The following is a 19,999-nucleotide window of genomic DNA, read 5'->3' as shown; positions in this document are numbered from 1 at the left end:
CTTCTAAGTCTTTCAGCAATTAACAAATACCTCTTCAACCCGTGGTTGCTCCTGGGTCAAAAACTGGTAGCTCACCCTAAATGAATCCCATGATCAAATTTTATATTTGGCAGTGCTTGAAATAAAAAACGCTGCTCTAAGGAAGCTGATGCTAATGTACGTTAAATTTGTTTGTGCCACTGTGGTTGATATTGAGGGAAGCAGTTCCGTTTTTTTCGTTTTACATAGCACCCAATAATGTAATCATTTTCTGAAAATGTAATAACACCAAAATATGTAATACAGTTTGTGCTTAATCTGATCAAAAATGTAATAAAACCCAATGATGTCAAAACTTAATGTAATAAAATGCCCTGACTGATATTGTAATAACATTACAAAAGTATTTTAGTGTAACTAAAGTGAAGTCACATATCTAACCCTAACCCAAAGTGCATATTAAAGCTGCATTGGTGTAACGACAAGTCACTGTTAAAATATCTCTAGTTAATAGTTAAATCTGAAATAGATACATAAGAACAGAAAAACCAAACTCCCCTCTATCTTCTTCCCAGTTATTGTTACGCTCCCAAAACTATTCAGGAAGTCCTGTTGTGCTGTAAGATATTTATAATGTTTATCTTTGGGTGTGTAAACTCCCCTCTGACCATGCAGAAATTTCACAAGATCGAGCACTAGCTGCAGTCACATGGACAATATTTTCAAAACCTTTGATTTCCGCAATAGGTCGCACTCACTGTGAAGTGTCTAATCTGCTGGAAATATGACGGAAGAAGAAAAGTTTTTTTTTCTGAGTTCATTGAGAAAATTCAATTCATTGAATAGTGTAGAAGAAGAAGTGGTTCTGCCTGCTAATACAATTATGTCGTAAGTTATATAAGGTTATTTTCTGTAGCAGCAAATTACAGATGTCCCATAAACACCTCACATGCAGACTACATGAGGCTGCTGTTTCAAAATCAAAGAATACATTTATTGATCAGATCACTCACAAAAAAAATGTAGCACTAAAGCACTATTTAAAAAAAACAAAAAAACAATTTTCTTCGATGCTCGTAGAAACAGCTGCTGTGCTGTGTCATGTTTGGCGCATGTACCTGCTACATCACCTAATGTTTTGTTACGTGTAATGTGATAGGGATTTTAGTTTAATGCATCTTTGCCTGATACCCCCTGCCATCTGTTGTAAATTTCGAATTCTACATAAAGCATAGATTTTACATTTCCAAACATGCAATCAGTGTCAAATGTTGGTGTTTTCAGTGGGCTAACATGACACACAGCAGTATTATACATTTGGTATACTTATACACGTTACATTTGTGAGGGAAAAATAAAGCAAAACCTTTTTTACATAATTACATTAACCATCAGAATTACTACACCATCAGTTTTTTAGAAAAATTGGACCAACCTGAAACGTGTTATCTGTAAAAATCAATATATCACAAGATGAGTCAAGACATTTTATTATGCCATAACATTTTCAGGCGTTATTACATTGTTAGGAAATTATTACATTATTGCTTTGGACATTTCCATTGTTGTTTCACAGTTGTGATCAAAGAGCAATTAATCCTGTCTTATTTGATTTAATTAACGTAGATCACTGCATGATAAAATACATAAACATCCTCGTTTATCTACACTCCCATGATCTGTTACAGCTGTTGGCAACCAAACAAAGAAGATTATAGTGGAATAAAGGAGATGTTAACTGTCATGAGTCCAGAGTAAGCAAGCCGGTCCAGATGGGACATGGATGTTAATGTAAAAAAACAGTAGCAGTTGAGCAAGTGTGCGGCGTCGCGGCTGGCAAAAGATTCAATGCTTTTGTTTGTTCTCCTTCCAGCTCATGTTTGCCTGTGGGCCCTGTGACTAACAGTGCAGTTTTATTCAAAACTTTCCAAATAACCGCAGATAAACCTGATGGCGTTGCCTCATTCCTCATCCCTTTGTCCTGAGCTAGCTTCCTTGCAAGGTCGGACTTGTTGGAAGTGAAGGAGGGGGATTGCACGTAAACAGTCTGAGGGCATAAAGGAGCATTCCTGAAAATGATTGCCTTGTGAAAAATGTAAAAACCTCAGCTATGCGGCTTGCCCACACATCACTTCTACTTTTTGCACAACCTGCTGTGGTGTTTTGCGCAAATTTGTGCTGCATTGTTGTCATAAATACATGGTTACCTGTTAATCTTTTCAATTCCTTAACTGCTGTGGCATTATGGGCTCAAGTAAGTGTCAAAAAGAGCTTGTTAATACATTTCCAAATGAGGGGTTATACTGTATTGCACCATTTGGAAACTGTGACAGGGCTGAGCAGAAGATTATATCAATAGTAAGGTTGAATAAATACTGAGAGAAAGCATGCTTTTGTCAACATTTGGACACCGATTCAAAACGGGGAAAAAAAAGGTGCAAATTTACTTGTCCAGGTAAAATCAGGGCCAAAATTTTGACTTGTAACTTAGTTAAGTTTCACAGTTTTCTGCCTAAACAAATGTTTAAAAAAGCAGTTTTTGTATTTCAAGGCTATTCTGTGTTTTATTTTATTATTTTTGTTTATTAGATTCAATTAATTTTATTTATTTTTAATATTATTATTATTCTTAAATTTAATTTCAATCAATAATTGATTTAACATTTTTAGTGGCTAACTTGCTAAAATCCTCTGGTTCCACCCTCTCAGATGTAATTATTTCCTGGTTTCCTGTCTTTTATCATAGTACACTGGATATCTTTTATGTTTTGGACTGTTTGTTAGACAAAAGAAAACATTTGAAGATGTCGCCTTCTGCTTTGATGGGCATATTTCACTGTTTTTTTTACAGGTTTAAAGGCTTATATATAATTAGGTTTTGAAATGATTTCTGGTTGTCCCTTTACAAGGTTAAAATATATTATTGTCCCTTATTTGACCCCATACAGCTCTACTTAAATCCCCTCTCGCTAACAGCCTGACAAGCAAGAGATGAATGTATTTTATCCTAACTGAATTAAAAGTTACACGCTGCATTGGTAAACATTCCAGGAAAGCAATTTGTTGTTCGGCTGAATGGAATCATTGTGAGGCTGCGATTGATTCCGATTAAAGCAGCAGCAGCCCTTTTACAGCCCTCAGTCCACAATGATCAACTTTATGATCGCGGACAATAAAGCAAAGACAGATTTATATTCTGACTGAGCAGACCTGATCGGCGGCCCCACTTAGTCACAGAGAGTTATTTGATCCAGACCAGGTATGCAGCTACTGTTTATGACACAGAAACAAACATTGCATTATGGGGGTGAGGAGGAGGAAAGTTGAACGTGGGAAAGTGCAAGTTTCAGTCTTAATGTGTGCTGATAGGAAAGGACTGCACCAGTGGACTTGGTGGTGCTTTTCGAAAATATCACTGATGTATTTAACATGTGTTAATTTTGTCTTGGCGTGGACTCAATCAGAATCACCCTCATGAAAACAAAACACACACACAGGTTGCCAACAGGCTGTGGGGCATATCATCAGAGAACCCAGCCCAATTCAATTTCAGGGTTTTCCCATAAAGCACACACAAAGATAAGTACATCATTTTGAAAAGCTTACTAAGCGTTTGTACGGGAGTTCCCCCCCTCCAGCTAAATCACTAACTGCAGAGCCTTGATGGACATGACGTGACTTGACATCAGGCAGAGCTCTCATCTCAAACTTAAGGAGACTTTTTTTTTAATGCAGGGAGGAATTGATGGATGACGGTCATCACCACCAAAGATTTTTCCAGTTTACATAACAAACCGCAGGTCTCAAAGATGGCACTGTGTGAAGGCAACATTTCATCCTTTCAACTTTATCTTTGGAAACTTTGCTGAAATTTGACCTTTAGATTTCCAGGAAAAGTTTGTTGAGCACACATGCCTCCTTTTTAGCATCGTCTTGCTTCACACTCAGTCAGTCAAAGCCATTCACACCTGGGAGATACCAAATATAACCATAGGCGTCTGCTATTAAACACAGGCTTCATGCAGATCCTTGAAAATTACATTCAAGAGACATTTATTGATCTAAAGCTAAGGCTTTAATTGGCATTAAAATGTCTTAAATCAATCTTTCAAAAGCCTTAAAATGCTAAAACATGGGAAGTAGAACTTCTTAATTTTCTTGCGTTGTGTTGTAAATACTCAAAATAATTGATCACATCTGTTTTTTAAGAATAATTTACCACATGTCTCTGGTGTTAATGTCACTGTACCCTGGATGACATGGAGTAGAGCCAATTTAATGAGGCTATGTGTACCTTATGTAAAAAGTTTTCCAAACTCAGGATGGGTATCAAGGCAGTGGAATCCTAAATACAGAGGGTGAAACACAGAATTGGCACTCGAAGTTCCCAGTTCTGTTCTACCACCATCTCTGCTATGAGACAAAAAAATAATGTCTTATGTCACAATAAATATTTGGGAAAAACTTTCCATAACTTCCCATAATTGACATTTTAAGTTTTAAGAAGTCTTAAATCAAAACTTTCCCTGTAGCTGTAGGAACCCTGAACCATCCTCTCTGCTGGTCCAGAGGTTTCACTAATAGGCGCCTGAGTAGCTGATGAGGAAAGAGACCCAAGTTTCACATTTCATCCTCAACTCAATTTCAGTTTCAAACAGTTGACCTTCTGGCCGCAAACCCCATTTCTAATTTTTAGGATAACTCTCAAGCTGTATTTCTGACTCCGCTATGTACGCTCCACTGTCAAGTCATGATTGAAGCTCAACCTTTGTGACAGACATCAGCTGAGACGTGTATCAGGCCCAGTGTTTTTGTAGCATAGAGTCTGATGACATCAGTCTGACCCAAACCCTGCTCTTCAGAGAGGGAGCCCAAATGAGGCTTAGTCCTTGATCCCGTGATAAGTGCTCTGCTGAATACAGAGGCTCGTTAACGGTGAGGTGCCAGGATTTTCCCATTAAAGCCTCAGGAGTAACACTATTACTTTTAACACATTCCAGTGGGGTCTTAATCCACATCTAGCCAAACAAGTGGCACCGGCCCAAATCACTCTGGGAGGCCAGGGGAAAAGTAGTGAAATATGATACCGAGGCACATGGTGCGTGCTAAAGATCAGGTTTTAGGCAGTGATCATTTAAGGCAGGGGGACGCCTGCCCTGGATCCCCCACTGCATTCGCATATGTAGTTTGATGGTCACATTACACTGTTGCTCGTTATCATTTCTTCAAGAGCTGTGGCTCGGCAGCCATTAACAAACATTCCTGCTGGTAGTTATTTTAGCCTCTGAGGTCTACAGTAAGCGGTTTAAATTAGCAATGATAATGCGCTGTCTTATGAATTCAGATCTTATCATTTTTATTAAACCCCCGGGGGCCTTGATTCCCTCTCATGCTCCCGGATGTCTGGTTCAAGTGGTCTGCTGGAGGTGTCCGTATCTTTGTGTGCGTCACACTGGGACATACGCAGGACCAGATATTTGTGAACAAGTCTGGGAATTATGCAACAGGTCAGGGTGCGTGTGGGACAGTTCCTTCGGTCTGTTTACAAGGAAGCTCGGGGGCAGCAGACACACCTACCTGTGACTCTGAGTTAGTGCTGGAAAAATAAAACCTCCATCTCCAGACAAGGGGGTCTCTGAGGTCTGTCTTATTTTGTTTAGTCTCCATTGTGTGTCCATCTGGACCACCCTTTATGTAGACGACAGGTCCCAACAATACAGCATCTGAAAAATGTTCAGAGGCACATATTAACATACTTTCAACATCCTGCGATTGTCACCGTCGTTTGAAGCATTCCTGTGCAATAAGGACAGAAGTGATTCATTGTTTTGTGACTATTCCACTCCAATATGCAAATTTAAGTCATTGTGGGGAATTTCAAGTATTTAGAGTGTTCTTCATGTATTGAGTAACTCGTTTCTTTCTTGTAAGGTTAAGGTTGAGTGGGGGTGGGGGTGGGGTCAGGTTTAAGGTCATTCACTTGGATTACGACATGCCTGTTGATGACATTTAGGTTCCTAGTTTCACACATCTTGCAATGCATATTATCACCTTTTGATCCACAATCTTCCTCTGATTGACCACTTGTAGGGTTGGGCACTAGCATCTGGAATTTGGTATCGGTACCCAACCCAACAAAGGGTATTGGGGCAGTACCCTTAAAGGTACCAAGTTCGGTGCTTAGCCTTACACAGTTGTCTTGGAGATGCGCTGTAGTAGTAGTAATTTTCCTTTTTCCCCCCTTGAGCACTTCATAAGGCCTCAACTGTGTTGTCTTAAGCGAAATGAATTTTTCAATCTTAAGTCTAAAAAATGTTTTGTCAATTCATCGATTAGTCAATCTATAGAAAATGTATCTGCAGTATGAACCACCTTTTATGTAGTCGACACATCCCAACATGTTCAGAGGCCCATATTAACGTACCTCCAACGTGCTGCGTTTGTCAGCATTGCCTGAAGTCTCTTTGTTTTGTTACTATTATAGTACAGTATGCAAATTTACGTCTTCATGGGTCATTTAACACGTGCGTCACTAAATACCAAGTATTCCTTGTGTATTGTGTAACTTGTTTCTTGCTTGTAAAACTATTCAGGTTTAAGGTCGTTGTTTGGATCATGACAGTTCAGTTTCGGACTAGATGTCACAATCCCTGATGCACATACTTGAGACTATGAGTGGGAGTAATGGTGTCTTCTGGGGGTCCGAGTGGGAGCCAAAGGTAGATAGAAAAGGAGCATAGGAAAGGCAGAGCCAAGGAGAGACATCTGTGCGGACTGAGCTCTCCCCCATCCGACTGGGCTTTACACTCTACCTCCCCCTACTCCCTCATTTTGATGAGGGAAGGGGAGATGAGAGATGAAACTAATGATGGCATTTAGGTTCCTAGTCTCATACATCTCACAAAGCAGATGATAATTTAATGTCTGTTGTACAATCTCAGCAGACAGTGGAGGAATTCACCAAGGAAAGATTACACCACATCAATGTACACCTTTAATCTTGAGTCCAGTTTTAAATTTCTTAAAAATGATGACACACACACACACACCCACGTTCGCTACCCCATATGATCCTATTGGTCATGATGTGTCAACCCAAAACATTAAAGCTAGGTCTACATACCTTTGGAAATTTCATCCTTCTTGTGTGGGTTCTTCTTTCCATTGCCGTGCCTTCCTCCGAGAATGGATAATACTCCCGGTACTGCTCCGATATATCGCTGTATTTGCTTCGAAACAACTCTCAATCTCTCTTCTGCTGCATTGACAGCGTCATACTTGTGTTATGGTGCGTTCCATTTGCACTGGGAAGTCGGTTTCCAAGTTCAAAGTTGGAAATTTCAACTGGAACTGACTCGGAAACTTGGAGAAACCTCTCCAACCCTGACCTCAAAATCCAATATGACTGCCCTGTGCATTAACAGTTATGAAAGCTGCAGTAATATAGTGTTTATTTGCACTATGGTCTTAGTTGTGTCTTATTAAAACAGCCATACACACAGTACTGTTAAACTCCTACCTGTGGATGTTGCTACGCTGTTTCATGCTGGTAGTGCTCACAATGGGCTCACCTGGCTATGACTGGTATTGCTACCAACATCTTGGTTTTTTCGACTTGTTTTATTCCAACGTGTTCAACACGGGTGTGACGTCACATCGCTATTGGTACAGGCATATAGATAGCTGGTCTTACTTTTCGCCATCTTCGTCGTATTTTTTCTAACTAAGCCTCCAAATGTCGAGTAGGTAATCCGCGTCCTGTTTACACCAGCAAGCACGTTCCAAGTGTACATGAATGGTCACATGGTGTTTGTTTCAAGCATGTTATGGACGGAGCAGTGAAATGGAGGTAAAACGCACGTGTACGGAGATTGTTTTCATTTTAAAACGAATTAGTGTGGATGCAGCCTGATGTATCTAACCAGATAGGTAAACATGACAGACTCACCCTTGTAGAGAACGCCCTCCTGCAAAAATACTGCTCTCCTTGTTTACGGAGAGGCTGATCATTAGTGAAGTGGCTGCAGGGTCGTGCAGTAGTTGTGACCTTTTTGGCAAGTCTTAAACAGAAGCCACTTTCAGTTCTCTGAACCTTTTTCACAGAACATGATACATTTCCATGTTCATTTATAGCATTTTGATGACGGTATCAGAAGTTTCACTTGCTGCACCACAACTACAAATGGAAATGAAAGATCAGAGCTTTTGTGACAGTATCATTTTGACCATTTAATGACTTTGTCTTGTTAACAGAAATAAAAAAATGTGATGTTTTGGAACAACAGCTTGTAAAATGTCCTGATGAAATGGAAGTTTCTAGTTGCAATCTGCCATGACAGTGCACCCGTTGTGATCATCTAAACTGCTCTTGCCTGAAGCTGCTTTGTGTTCTCACTGAGGTTTTGTGTCACACTTATCGGAGCCTCTGCCGACCTCGTGTGGCGCAGCAGCTGAACTGCATCTCCCAGAGTGAAAGACATGAGCCGGCCATAACGCTGGTTTCTGCATCTGAAAGAGAATTACAGTGAGTTGTCAGTGAAGACACTCGTCTGTTGTTTCAGCCCCCACCCTCCAGCTAATGTTTTGAAGTACACTTACCGAGGGAAGGGGGGTATCGCTGAAAGGCTGAGGTCTAATTTATTCAGCTGCCTCCCCCCTACAGTCAATGTTGGCATGCTTTGCAACGGGGACGTGTGCTGGCGCATCAGTGCCTTAATAGAGAACTCATTGAATGTCTGACACTATAAGACATCATGTGATACACCCAGACAGACGGAGGAGACCACCCTTTGCTCCTGCACGTGTCTCTTGTGATATAGCGTCATAACATAAAGTCAGATTCAGTGATATACGTTTTCTCAGGAGCGGTTTGCCATGTGTGAGCAAGTATAGGAGCTTGGGTTCCAACAGGTGACATGCTGATGATGGAGAAACTTAATTTAGCGTGTATAAAACCAAAAACTGTACTGATTTAACTGGTCCTGACTGTGTGTTGTCACAGCATGGTGGCTCTGACACAGATGTCCCGGTTTAGAGGCACTGGCCTCAGGGTGTCCAGAGTTGGAATGCGCTGCCTTGTGGTCCTGTTTGTTTGGGGCGGGGGGTGCATGTGTGACTGCGGGGAAGGCCTGTGTTGAGGTTAACACAGCAAGTGGTCCTTATATAAATCACCACATGTCCTCCTCCTTGAATAAAATGTACAGTTTGCTTTGTTTTCCTTGGACACCGAATGGCAACAAATGTGTTTTTTGTCTCCCTACATGTCTTGTAACTCCTTCAGGACAGATCTCACAGCTAATTTGATCTAACCTGTATGTTAATTGTCTTTTGTTGCTAAAAAACAAAACACATTTCGGCCGAAGCTCTCAGACATTCCTCTCTCTCATTGTCTCAGACGTGTTAAGTTCAAACGGAGGGTTAACTTCTTGTGTTATTTATCGGCCACACAACAGAGCGAGCCGCCCCATGTGGAATGCAACTCATTTACCTTGCTGTCATCACATCAGTGAGGATCTATCATGGTACAGTAGATGACCTCCAAACCTCTCATACCTCCAAACCATTTTAGATGCTATATTCAACAAGTTAAATTATTAAACAAGTAAGTTGACATTTTTCAATCCTACTTGTGTCACGTTTTTTCCTCTGCATCACCCTGACAGATGAGATGACTGCGGAAAGCTGCCTTACAAGTTCAATTACATGCGAGACATTCACTGTGCATTCACAGTCGATTCAGCATGAGCTATGATATTTAATGTCAATGATGTCATCTTACTGTCAACGTGACCAATAGAAACCTACAGTGGTCTCATTTGTCTTTGAGTTTCTGTCATTAAGCTTATGAACAGATGAAAAATAACCATCAAAATCAGCATTTCACGCCTCTTTTCGATGTTGTTTATACATATTTGACAATTTATCTTTTCCTCAGTGCTATATAATTACATTAGTAAAAGTTTGAAACAACTAAATGACTAATTTGGTTGTAAAAACAATCCTCTGACTCAACCAGACTTCTTTGCCTGTACATACAAAACACTGTCTTCTTTTTTTAATTTACTGCTTTTGAATGAGGCGTTCTGTGCCTGTGGGGTCACGCTGTATACTTTTTGGCAGACAGTGACAGTGAATAATGTAATTAGAACATGAGTCTTCCTTAGATGCAAATGGCAGAGAGGGGAATCTAGGGAGAGGCAGAACTCCGCCCCTTTGTTTTCTCACCATGTGACCGAGCGGGGTTTTAAGACACACACTGCTCATATGCAAAGAAGAGGCAGTCGTGTGTGAACACTCAGAGGAGTAGTACAGCGGAAACTCTTTGGAGAAACTTAAAGAAACTTTGGAGGAAATGCGCAGCAAAATGAACTACAGTTTGCCCTGCTCGCCGGGAACTTCGCCGACATATTCAGGGCGGTTGATGTCCTACAGAGCCAGATGCGTCAGGTAATGGATCTTTATGTGCGTCTCTGTCGTGCGTTTTACCTTCGGAATACTTTCATATGTTCTGCGTGCTTGTTACTGCTTGTATCGACTGCGTATTTGGTTTTATTTCTTGCTGATGCCCTGATCCATATTTGAAATTTAAGGTTTTATCTGAAAACTTTGTCTCAGACTCTCACTGTGCCTCTCTCATCTTCATTTGAACTTTTCCACTATGAGTCATGCGCAGCCGAGTGTTTCATCCAATTTTGAAATCACGCACAGTTGCCGTTTGCTGTCGCTCTGTGCCCCCGCGTGTTTTTTTTTGAATGCCATCAGCTGATTGGTATGTTGTCTTTGCCTGTGGCAGCACATCAACATACTCTCCCACTATTGAAGCATCTGTTTGGTGTTTGCACGTGTGCGCCCCCCCTCGATTGACCAGGGCGCGTTGTACGTGCGCTCCAGCACGCTATGAGGACGTGCTGGAGGAGCGCCTGGAGATCTGTGGGATGTTGTTTGTCAACTGTGGGGTGATGCACGATGCTCATCTTTTTGTTTTGTAGTATTTTAAATTAATCTGCAGCAAAATCAACAGTGGTTGCTGTTGGTTCAATTTTTTGCATCTTTTCACTTTTACGCACACGAATTTTGTTTACATTTCCAAATATATGAATGCATTGCACATGAAGGAGTCATTGATTCTGGCTCACTTTGCAAATTTCTTCCATTATTTGTTTTTTATTGTTGCGTTTGTGGATTTAAGACGTGTCTCAAGGAAATCTGTTCTCCGTATCGGTAGTTAAACACAATTTCTTGACGTGTTTTCTCACTTAACTTTTATCTAAAGTTAGTTTACACTTCTTCCACACATTGTAAGATGATGTCTGCACATAATGTTCCCTCTCCTGGCTCACACTGATGGTCAGAGCACCTTCTAGCGGCATGAAGGCGCTTCGGTCCCTTTTGTTTTTGCATCCACATCCGAGCAGGGCGGCGATTGTGCAAGAGAGCACGTTATCTGTGGAGACGGATAAAGATCCCGATTGGGGTTTTGGTCTTTCCCAGAGACACACCTTGGAAAACTTGGAATCCTTTTTCTTCGTATGGGTTTCCATAGCCTGGGTCAGTAAGTCGATTGTCTTTTATGTGTAGAGTGGGGCACGATTTTTCTTTCTTTCCTCAGAGGGGGGAGGGGGTGGAAAACCAAGTGTTGCGATGCTCTGAAGTGATTTTGGAAACGTGATGACAAAGTGGGATGCAGATAGTAGCAGTGTGGGTGCTTCACATTTGGCCACAACTTGGTAAAATGTGTTTTTTTTTGCAGAGAAGGGAGAACAATGTAAACAGATTGGTGCTGGCGACATCAGCCGCGCCCGGAACACAGGTCCTGCAGGAGGGGAGCCACACTCCCTGTCTCTTATCGGCTTCATTGCATAGATAAAAGCTGATAAGACCGTGATCCGTTGAAATGTCGGTATTTTAACAATCTCCAGATGCTTTGTTATCGAGGCTCCTGCTGTTGTTTCTGCATGGCAACATTTTAGTGAAACGTGTTGGATGAACAGCGCTTCTTTGTCTATCAAACCCCTTTGAATATTAAAAAAAAACACAAAGAACTGTATCATATTTAAACTCCTTTTATATGGCTGTGATTCATCCATGAGAGTCTGGGTACCCAGAGTGCAACACCTGGTTTTACTGGTGAAAGACGTCATGCGAGGCACATCTGGGAAGTAACACCTGGTCAGGTTTATTTGTGTTGCCACATGGGGTTAGCAAAGTGTCTCCAAACAAGACTGACAGTTAAAGGATTTGTGGCTCAATGTAGGGCTGCAATTAACGATTATTTTCATTGTCAATTAATCTGTTGAATATTTTCTCAATTAATTGATTCGTTATTTGGTCTATAAAATGTCAGTCAGTGGTGATAAATGTTAAGCAGTGTGAAATTCCACAGCCCAAGATGATGTCCTCAAATGTCTAATTTTCTCCACAACCCAAAAATATCCAGGTTACAGGCATAGAGGAGGCCTGAAACAAGAACAAACAAAAAATTACTCAATCTGATTATCAAATTATTTGGTTACTAAGTGAAGAATGCATGCCTACTTGATTAATGGTTGCAGCTCTAGGGTGTTGTTCAGGTCAGGGGCTGTTGGATATGGATACATACAGGGGTGTTCAACATGTAAATCTATAATATGGTGATCAGTATAGTCTGACCTGTATGCTTAAAAACAGCCCTGTGTTTGTAACGTCTGTCTTTGCCTTCGATCACGTGTATCAGTAGCTCTTTCTTTTAGTTTTGAAACTCTTCATCTTTGACACCTTCTGTCACGTGCACTAAAAATAGTGTGGGCTATTTTTGGTGGCCTCTGTTTTTGAAATGTTTAAACCTCTAATCTGTTCATCTGATTCTCTGGAAACAGATGCTGACTATCAGATATGTTTACTTCTAAAATACCAGTGAATTCCCTGAAGTCACAATTGTCACTTCATGGACCAGATTTTGACTTTAGTCACTGTGAAAGAGCTGATTCAATCTAAAGCATGAGGTAGACGAGATGAGTATCTTGGTGGTAACTCTCGCTCTTTTCTCTCCACAGTGCATCCGGTGCCAGTGTCGTAGCCATCGACAACAAGATTGAGCAAGCGATGGTGAGTTTTCCGCAGATGTAAACAGTTACAACAAATGAGGTCAGGTGACCCACATTCTCTCGTAACCGGTGCAGCAGCTTGTTTCACAATGAGTGTTTCACTGCTGACACAACTGTCTCAGAGATGAGGAACGTTAAACTCACTCTGAGGGGCATTTAATGAAATAACCTGTACTCATTTGATGGAAGCTTCTGCACTTGCTGTGAATAAGCAGCTTTAGAAAATCAAACAAATAAGTTGTGTTGCTCACACAGTTTGATTGACAGGTGTTCTTTTGAAAATGCAGTTGCAGAACACCTCACAGCAATGACACCTTAGTGCTAAAAAAGATCCGTGGCTGCTACTAGCACTGGATTTATGTGTCGATTATTCCTTTGATTAATCGATTATTAATCAGACAATAGGAAAATAGCAACATTTTATTAAAAAAAATCACACCTAACCCTTTAAATTCTGAAATGCCATGTGTTCCCGTGTGTGAGGATGGACTCTGCTTAATTTGTGTGCTAATTTTAGTTTCTCTTTTCTCCCTGTCTTTAAGGATTTGGTGAAGAGCCACCTGATGTACGCTGTTCGTGAGGAGGTGGAGGTGCTGAAGGAGCAGATCAAGGAGCTTTACGAGAGGAACTCGGTGTTGGAGCGCGAGAACGCCGTGCTGAAGTCGCTGGCCAACGCGGATCAGCTCGGTCAGCTGACTAATCAGCTCAACCAAGGCAGCAGCACGTCGCCGCCGCTGCAACAGCAACACCAACACCCGCTCGTTACAAACAACAACAACAACACCGCCCCCTCGGCTCACCACGAGGGGAGTCAGAGCATCCCTCACCAGCCCAACATCACTTCGGCGTGATCCCCGTTACCCCCAGTAAACGCGTTTAAAGACACACCTCCCACGGACAGGAGCGGAAGATCCTGTTAGTAAAGACAACAACTGCTACCGTCCCCTCAGCTTCATAAAGCAAAAGGCTCGGCCCTGCATTCAATATGCTCCATTCAAGGAAAAATCAACAACAGCCACATCTTTGTTTGCGAGAGCCATGCTTCAGTGTGTGCACGCTGCCGTCACCGGGCTTCACATCATTGAGACATTCACCACCCCTCGAAGAGTCTTATCCTGAGCCCACGGTTGGCTGCGAGAAAGCTGGAAACGAAGGAGGGGCAGGGGTGCCGGTGCACACCATCAAACATAAAACTGCATGCTGTTCTTGTGCAGGAGGACGGGGTCAAAGGGCACAGGGAGCTCGGTTCGTTGGGGCAACAAGCGGTCGAAGAGGGCGGCGCAACCCTGCGAGGGCCCAGCGAGGTCCTGTAACATCCAGCAGGGACTGTCCTCCCAGTGTCTCCAACCCCACTCGCTCCAGGGCTGTAAGAGGCCAGAGCGCCGAGGGAGAAGTGGGGGAGAAGATTCATCCTCCCTGAGCGGAGGAGGACGCCGGGTTGCGAGTCAAGAGCCTCGGCTTGTTATATGCTGCAACAAAAGCTTGTGTTGTTTTTCTCAGAGCCACCGTACTTTGACATGAATCATAATACTTTTTTTTTTTCATTAGTTCAGTTTTAGTATTTGCATTTATTTATTTCAGGGCTGCTATTTTCATAATGTAAATGAAATGTCATGGAGATACTCATTAACACACACACAAAAAGAAAACCTTTCTCTTTGGTCTTTTTGGTCTTTTAGAATCTGTCAGGTATTAAAAATTTGGTAGTCTCTTGCAACAAGTAGATCTCAATAAGTAGGCAATAAGTTCCATAATAGGCAATTTTCTTTCCATGAAATAGTGCTAACACTAAAGCGAGCTTACATTAGATGAAATTCAGGTTGAATGTATATTTTGTAAAGTGTAAAGTATTAAGAGCAAAGGAGGGTTTGTACAGGAGAACACCTGTTGTTAAGATGTGATGGGATGTTTTGATAAAGAAAACTATCAGTTTCACTTTTTCTAGACTTTCTTTGTCAAAAAAAGAAAACAGAAATTAATTTGGGGGTTCGGTCGGGGGGGATGAAAAGCTGTGAAAATAGTTCGACCTACTTTATAACCAAAGACGCAAAGCTGTGTAATTCTTTTGCCCCCCGCCCCATTTTTAAATGCACACTCATATTTGTTTTCTACTCTCTCCTTCCCTATATTTTTTTTGTTGCTGTTTTGCATGTTCTGCATGATCTATAATCAAACCACTTTCTTACCTCATGTTTTTATCCAGCACTCTTATTTTTCTGTCGAGATGTCAAGTCTGAACGATTGTGAAAGGATTTATGAAAGAGAAAGGGAACAATGGGCGGAGAGGGGCGGAGTAAGTCGTCGAGGGTAAGGATAATAATACATTTAAAAAAAAAAAAGAATAGCGAGGTGTTTGTGTCGGATGGAGAGAAGGGCCCCGTGCACAAAACATTAGTTAGAAAAGGAGCCATCTTTTTTTTCCCATGTAAATGCTGTGTTGAATTTCATATGCAGAGAAAAAGGTTTTGTTACATTGCAAATTTTAATGTATTTAATGAATGCAGCATTTAGATTTCGATTGTAGTGTTCCAACACTTTGCTTACAAAGGAAAAAAATAATACCTGCATAAAAAAGAAAAAAACAAAACAACGGAATCTATTAAACATTTCACACTGAAAAGCTGGAACCCAGTCGATTGTGTGTGAGCATATTATGGGATGTCCTGTCTGTGTCATGTCTTTTGTGCCTCCTGTGCCGTCGTCTGCTGTCGCCAGGCGATCCGGTTTCTTTCTCTGTGGCTTAGAACCAAACCAAAATGCTTGGTAATTGTACAATCAGTCATCTTTCTACAGGATGGACTCTTTGATTTCCTTATTTTTTTTGTTTTGCAAACGGGCTTATTTCCTTTGTCCTTAGATTTTTTTTTTTTTTCATTTTTTTTTTTCCATTTGAAGGAGATGCCGTGTACATGCCAAGTGTACTGTATGAAAGTGATCACTGAGCCTTGGAGAAAATATCTTAACAATGCCCTTGTAATGTGCTGTTCAGACAATTTTAGTTTTCAGTCAAAAATAAATTACTGTTTTATTAAGAGATTGTTGATGTGCCTTTTCTTTTTGAACTCCCCCACCCAACACATTCTCACTCCCAACTTGTCAAATGCCCATGTGCTTTGTCTATGGTTATATATGCTTGCTCTTTGCTTATGTGCCTTTCTATGCACATGCCACCAATCTGCAGATGAAAATGAGCCTGTATGGCTAAATCTGGCACATTTACATGACTTAATTAATCATGTTAATTAATGTGCACTGTCCCTTTTCTAAATAAAATAAACATAAAACATTTCTTGTAAATGATTAATGCCATTGCACACTGTCCTCTTATAAATCAACTGATCTAAACCAAACTGTGAATAAATCAACTTGATTGCCTTATGGTTCCATGTGGGACACAAACTGCAGTCTCCCATGCACCCTATACCAACTTAATCTCGCTTTATATTGTGGCGGTTGCTCGGAGCATCAAAAAATGCCTCCACACAGGGGGATCTCCTATTGCCACTAAAGAATAGTACCTCTGTGTGTCGGTATCTTACACTAAAGGCCGCTGACCAATTGTCTGTATTTGATGGACTGGCGGAGATGGAGTTGCCCCACCAGGAAAAACACTAATGAAACACATTTTGTAAAGAATAACATTACAAACACGGGTCTACAAAATACTGAGCAGATTCCTTTGATCACATATATTTTGTCTGTCTTTCACATATACACATTTTTAATTAAATCCAAATATTTTTTTCCTAACAGGGTCTACAGGTCCTTAAAATGTCTTGAAATGTCTTAAATTCAATGTCACAACAATAAGGCCTTAAACGTCATTAAATAGTCTTACATTTTAATTTGTGACGTCTTAAATACAAACATTTTATCTAATTTATTTATTCATTTCTTTTTGTGATAATGAGTAGAGCCTTTCTATGTCAAAGCCCACATTTCTAATCTAAAATAAAAGTCATTTTACTTCATACTTGCACTTACCTGTTGGCAAAATGTAGACTGACTTAACTCACTCTGATAACCATATTCCTACATAACACTCACTCTGCACAAGACCACATATATCCTACTTGCCTGCAATGCTTAGCTGCAATGCTTAAAAAAGTAAAACATGATTCATCCAAAAATTAAATTAAACTTAACTAAATTTGGGTAAAAGATGTCTTTAAAGGGTCTTAAAAGGCATTCGATTTAACTGTCTGATACCCGTGTGACACCCTGTGTTAAGCCTCTCTTACAAATGTTTTTTAAAACCATGAACAAGGAAGGCGAGTGGTGTAATCATTCAAACCTGATGATGAGGATACAAGTGGCTGTCACAAGTTATCAGTCCATGCCAACTGGCCTTTTCCACAGCAGACATTTTATACTTAAAGTAGTGACGAGTATAAGTGACAGACAGACAGTTGTAGTTGGAAAACTGCAGGTGTTACTAGCAAGCACAGTGCCAGGACTCTGAAACTGAAGCAGCTAAATGGAATTCAGCCATCACTGATTATCATTTACATGTGTTTTTCTTACTGTGACATGTCAAGCTCTAACCTCTAGTCCTCGTTTTTGAGTCGAGAAGTAGAGTAGAGAAACAAAAGTGTCCCTAATCGTATTAAGACTAAAGCATGTTGGTTGATATTCATTGTAAAAGCAGACGTCATCTATCGGAGAGGAAAAGGATTTTAAGCAGCTGAATCTCTGAAGTATTGAGCAACATCAGAGGAAAAACCCCCAGGATGCATACAGGCTCGTGGGTCAGACCAGTTATTCCAAGTATTTATCAATTTCCTGGAGAGCATCTGCCCAAAATAAAGATGTAAAGTGACATCCAAATATACACTACAATGCTAATCATGCTCCACTTTGTAGAAATGTGAGAAATTCTGATCAGCATCACAAACTGGGTGGTCTTTGAGTGCAAAACTTTGTGTCACACCTCCAGCAGAAAGATTTAAAATGTGTCTATCATGTTGAATATGGCAACAGACAGACAAAAGATAAAAGATGTCTCATTGTTTTTTTAAGATTAATGACTTAATCTGTAATTGGTACGCAGCCAATGTACCAACGTGCTTTTTCCCACAATTCCTTGGATCAACAGCGGATTGTGCTCTGTGGAAACTGTAAGTTTGGAGGAAGTTATTTTTCCATGATGGAAATAAACAGTCCCCGCAAAACCTGTCTGACGGAGGACGGAAAGCTGACACCTGCCCTGACACCAGGTGTGAAATCCTACATGACGACATCCTCAGCGATTCATCACCTGCCTGTCATTTCAGACGTAAATTATCACCTCATACTCTTTCAAAAAGGTGGTAATTTTCAAAGCAACTCTGGCATGTGACTTGTCAGCCGCCGTAACCCCCCAATCCGGCATCCACTGACAGGTGATGTCAACTTCACGACTGGAAGAATTCTCTCTGACACGTTTGTCACGTCCTACATCAAACTGTCATACTTGCTTTTCAACAAAGGGACAACGTGTGCTCTGTCTTAACCCATCTATGCCTGTCTGGTGTTCAGTTTCATCACAGCTGTCGTGCACGCATACAGTCACTCTAAGCTGGCATGTTCAGGATCTGTTTGTGCAGGTCGGCCGTGCAGAAGATAATGTAGGCACAGGTAATTATCATAAGGAATAAAATGCTGAGATAAAGCATCAAATAATCTGATTTTAGCTGATCTTTATAGTGAGCAGGAGGAAATGCAACAACACAGATGACCTTACTCATTCTCACCTTTCGTCCACTTGCATTAAAGTAGCCTGTTGACACAGAAAACAGCCACGTTATCGAGTGGGAGGGGAGCTTTGTTTCAAAACAGAGAAAGGAGTTTCAAGAGGAAGAACTGAGCAACTTTCTAAGTAACTGAATCATAATCCTATCACCTTCTTGGAAGCGAAGCCTGACTTACTGACCTTTTAAAGCACCCGCATCAGTTCCATACTCCTCATGAACACTTGAACATTTTGCTTGTCATCTTAAAAGCCACAAATTGCTGGTTTGGTCAGCAGGGTGTTTCGTGTATTGCAGACCCCAGCCTCCACATAACGCTGCTTTCTATGTTTACATGTGGCACCATGTGAGTCCAATTTCCCTCATGAAGTTTTACAGAGTTACATGTAATCTGATCGTTTAGGTACAGAGAAAGGTGGAATGGACCATCTGGCAAAATTTTACCCGTGTCTAGGTCGACCTCTGCATGACCTGAGAGCTTTTTTGTTTGACCTACTTTTTGGTTTATGGTGTCAGAATCTTGTCGGAAAGCGTTTTCTCTCAGTTGAACGTTACACTCCCTGCCCAAGAATAATGAAGCGTTGTATTGTATAACGTGAACAGAAGAGACTTCAGAAAGCTGTGACACTCTCATGGATTTTTAAAAGATTTTTTTGGCTTTATTAGATAGGGTAGTCAGGGTGTGAGGCGGGGATGGCATGCAGCAAGGGGCTGTAGGCTGGAATCGAGCCTGTGGCCGCTGCAGCAAGGACATTGCGTTTGTATATGGGACGCCTGCTCCACCCACTGAGACACTGGACGCCCTGACACTGTAGGACATGAATTCATTGTTTTGGCTGATTAAAGGCTTTTCTGAGTGTTTTCTCCACCACACTTCCTTCTCTGTGTTGAATATGCTATTTGCTGCATATCCTGTAAACCAGTGGTTCCCAGCATGGGGGGCATGACCCCCTTAGAGGGGCGCCAAACAGCGACAGGGAGTTGCAAAGCCCTCTTGATTTTAAGGGGTCTAATAATTTTACTCTGATGTGTCAAAATTTAATTCATTGTGTCAAAAACAAATACATTTCAGGGTTATATTAAAATCGTAGTCATGTATAAACAAATAAAGAAAGAAATTAGGATAGAAATTTTTTAAAATGTGTATCATGAGGACACGGGTGTGTGTAATGTGTGTGTGCGTGTGTCTGCTCTAAACCAGTGGTTCTC

At 41.0% G+C, this 19,999-nt stretch overlaps 1 protein-coding gene across 1 annotated transcript in view; it reads left to right on the top strand.

Annotated features, from left to right (window-relative positions):
* The window catches only part of tsc22d2 (TSC22 domain family 2), a 40,265-nt gene extending 24,168 nt beyond the window's left edge, over positions 1 to 16,097 (top strand). The window contains exons 2-3 of the mRNA XM_050054814.1: positions 13,011 to 13,062; positions 13,604 to 16,097. Coding sequence (XP_049910771.1) covers positions 13,011 to 13,062; positions 13,604 to 13,912 — 361 coding nt within the window. The 3' untranslated portion in view covers positions 13,913 to 16,097. The remainder of the gene's footprint in view (positions 1 to 13,010; positions 13,063 to 13,603) is intronic.
* The last annotated feature ends 3,902 nt before the right edge of the window (positions 16,098 to 19,999 follow it).

The sequence above is a fragment of the Epinephelus moara genome, chromosome 10 (assembly GCF_006386435.1).
Source record: "Epinephelus moara isolate mb chromosome 10, YSFRI_EMoa_1.0, whole genome shotgun sequence".
Lineage (NCBI taxonomy): Eukaryota > Metazoa > Chordata > Actinopteri > Perciformes > Serranidae > Epinephelus > Epinephelus moara.
The sequence above is the reverse complement of the archived record's forward strand: the minus strand, read 5'-3'. Positions and strand labels throughout refer to the sequence as shown.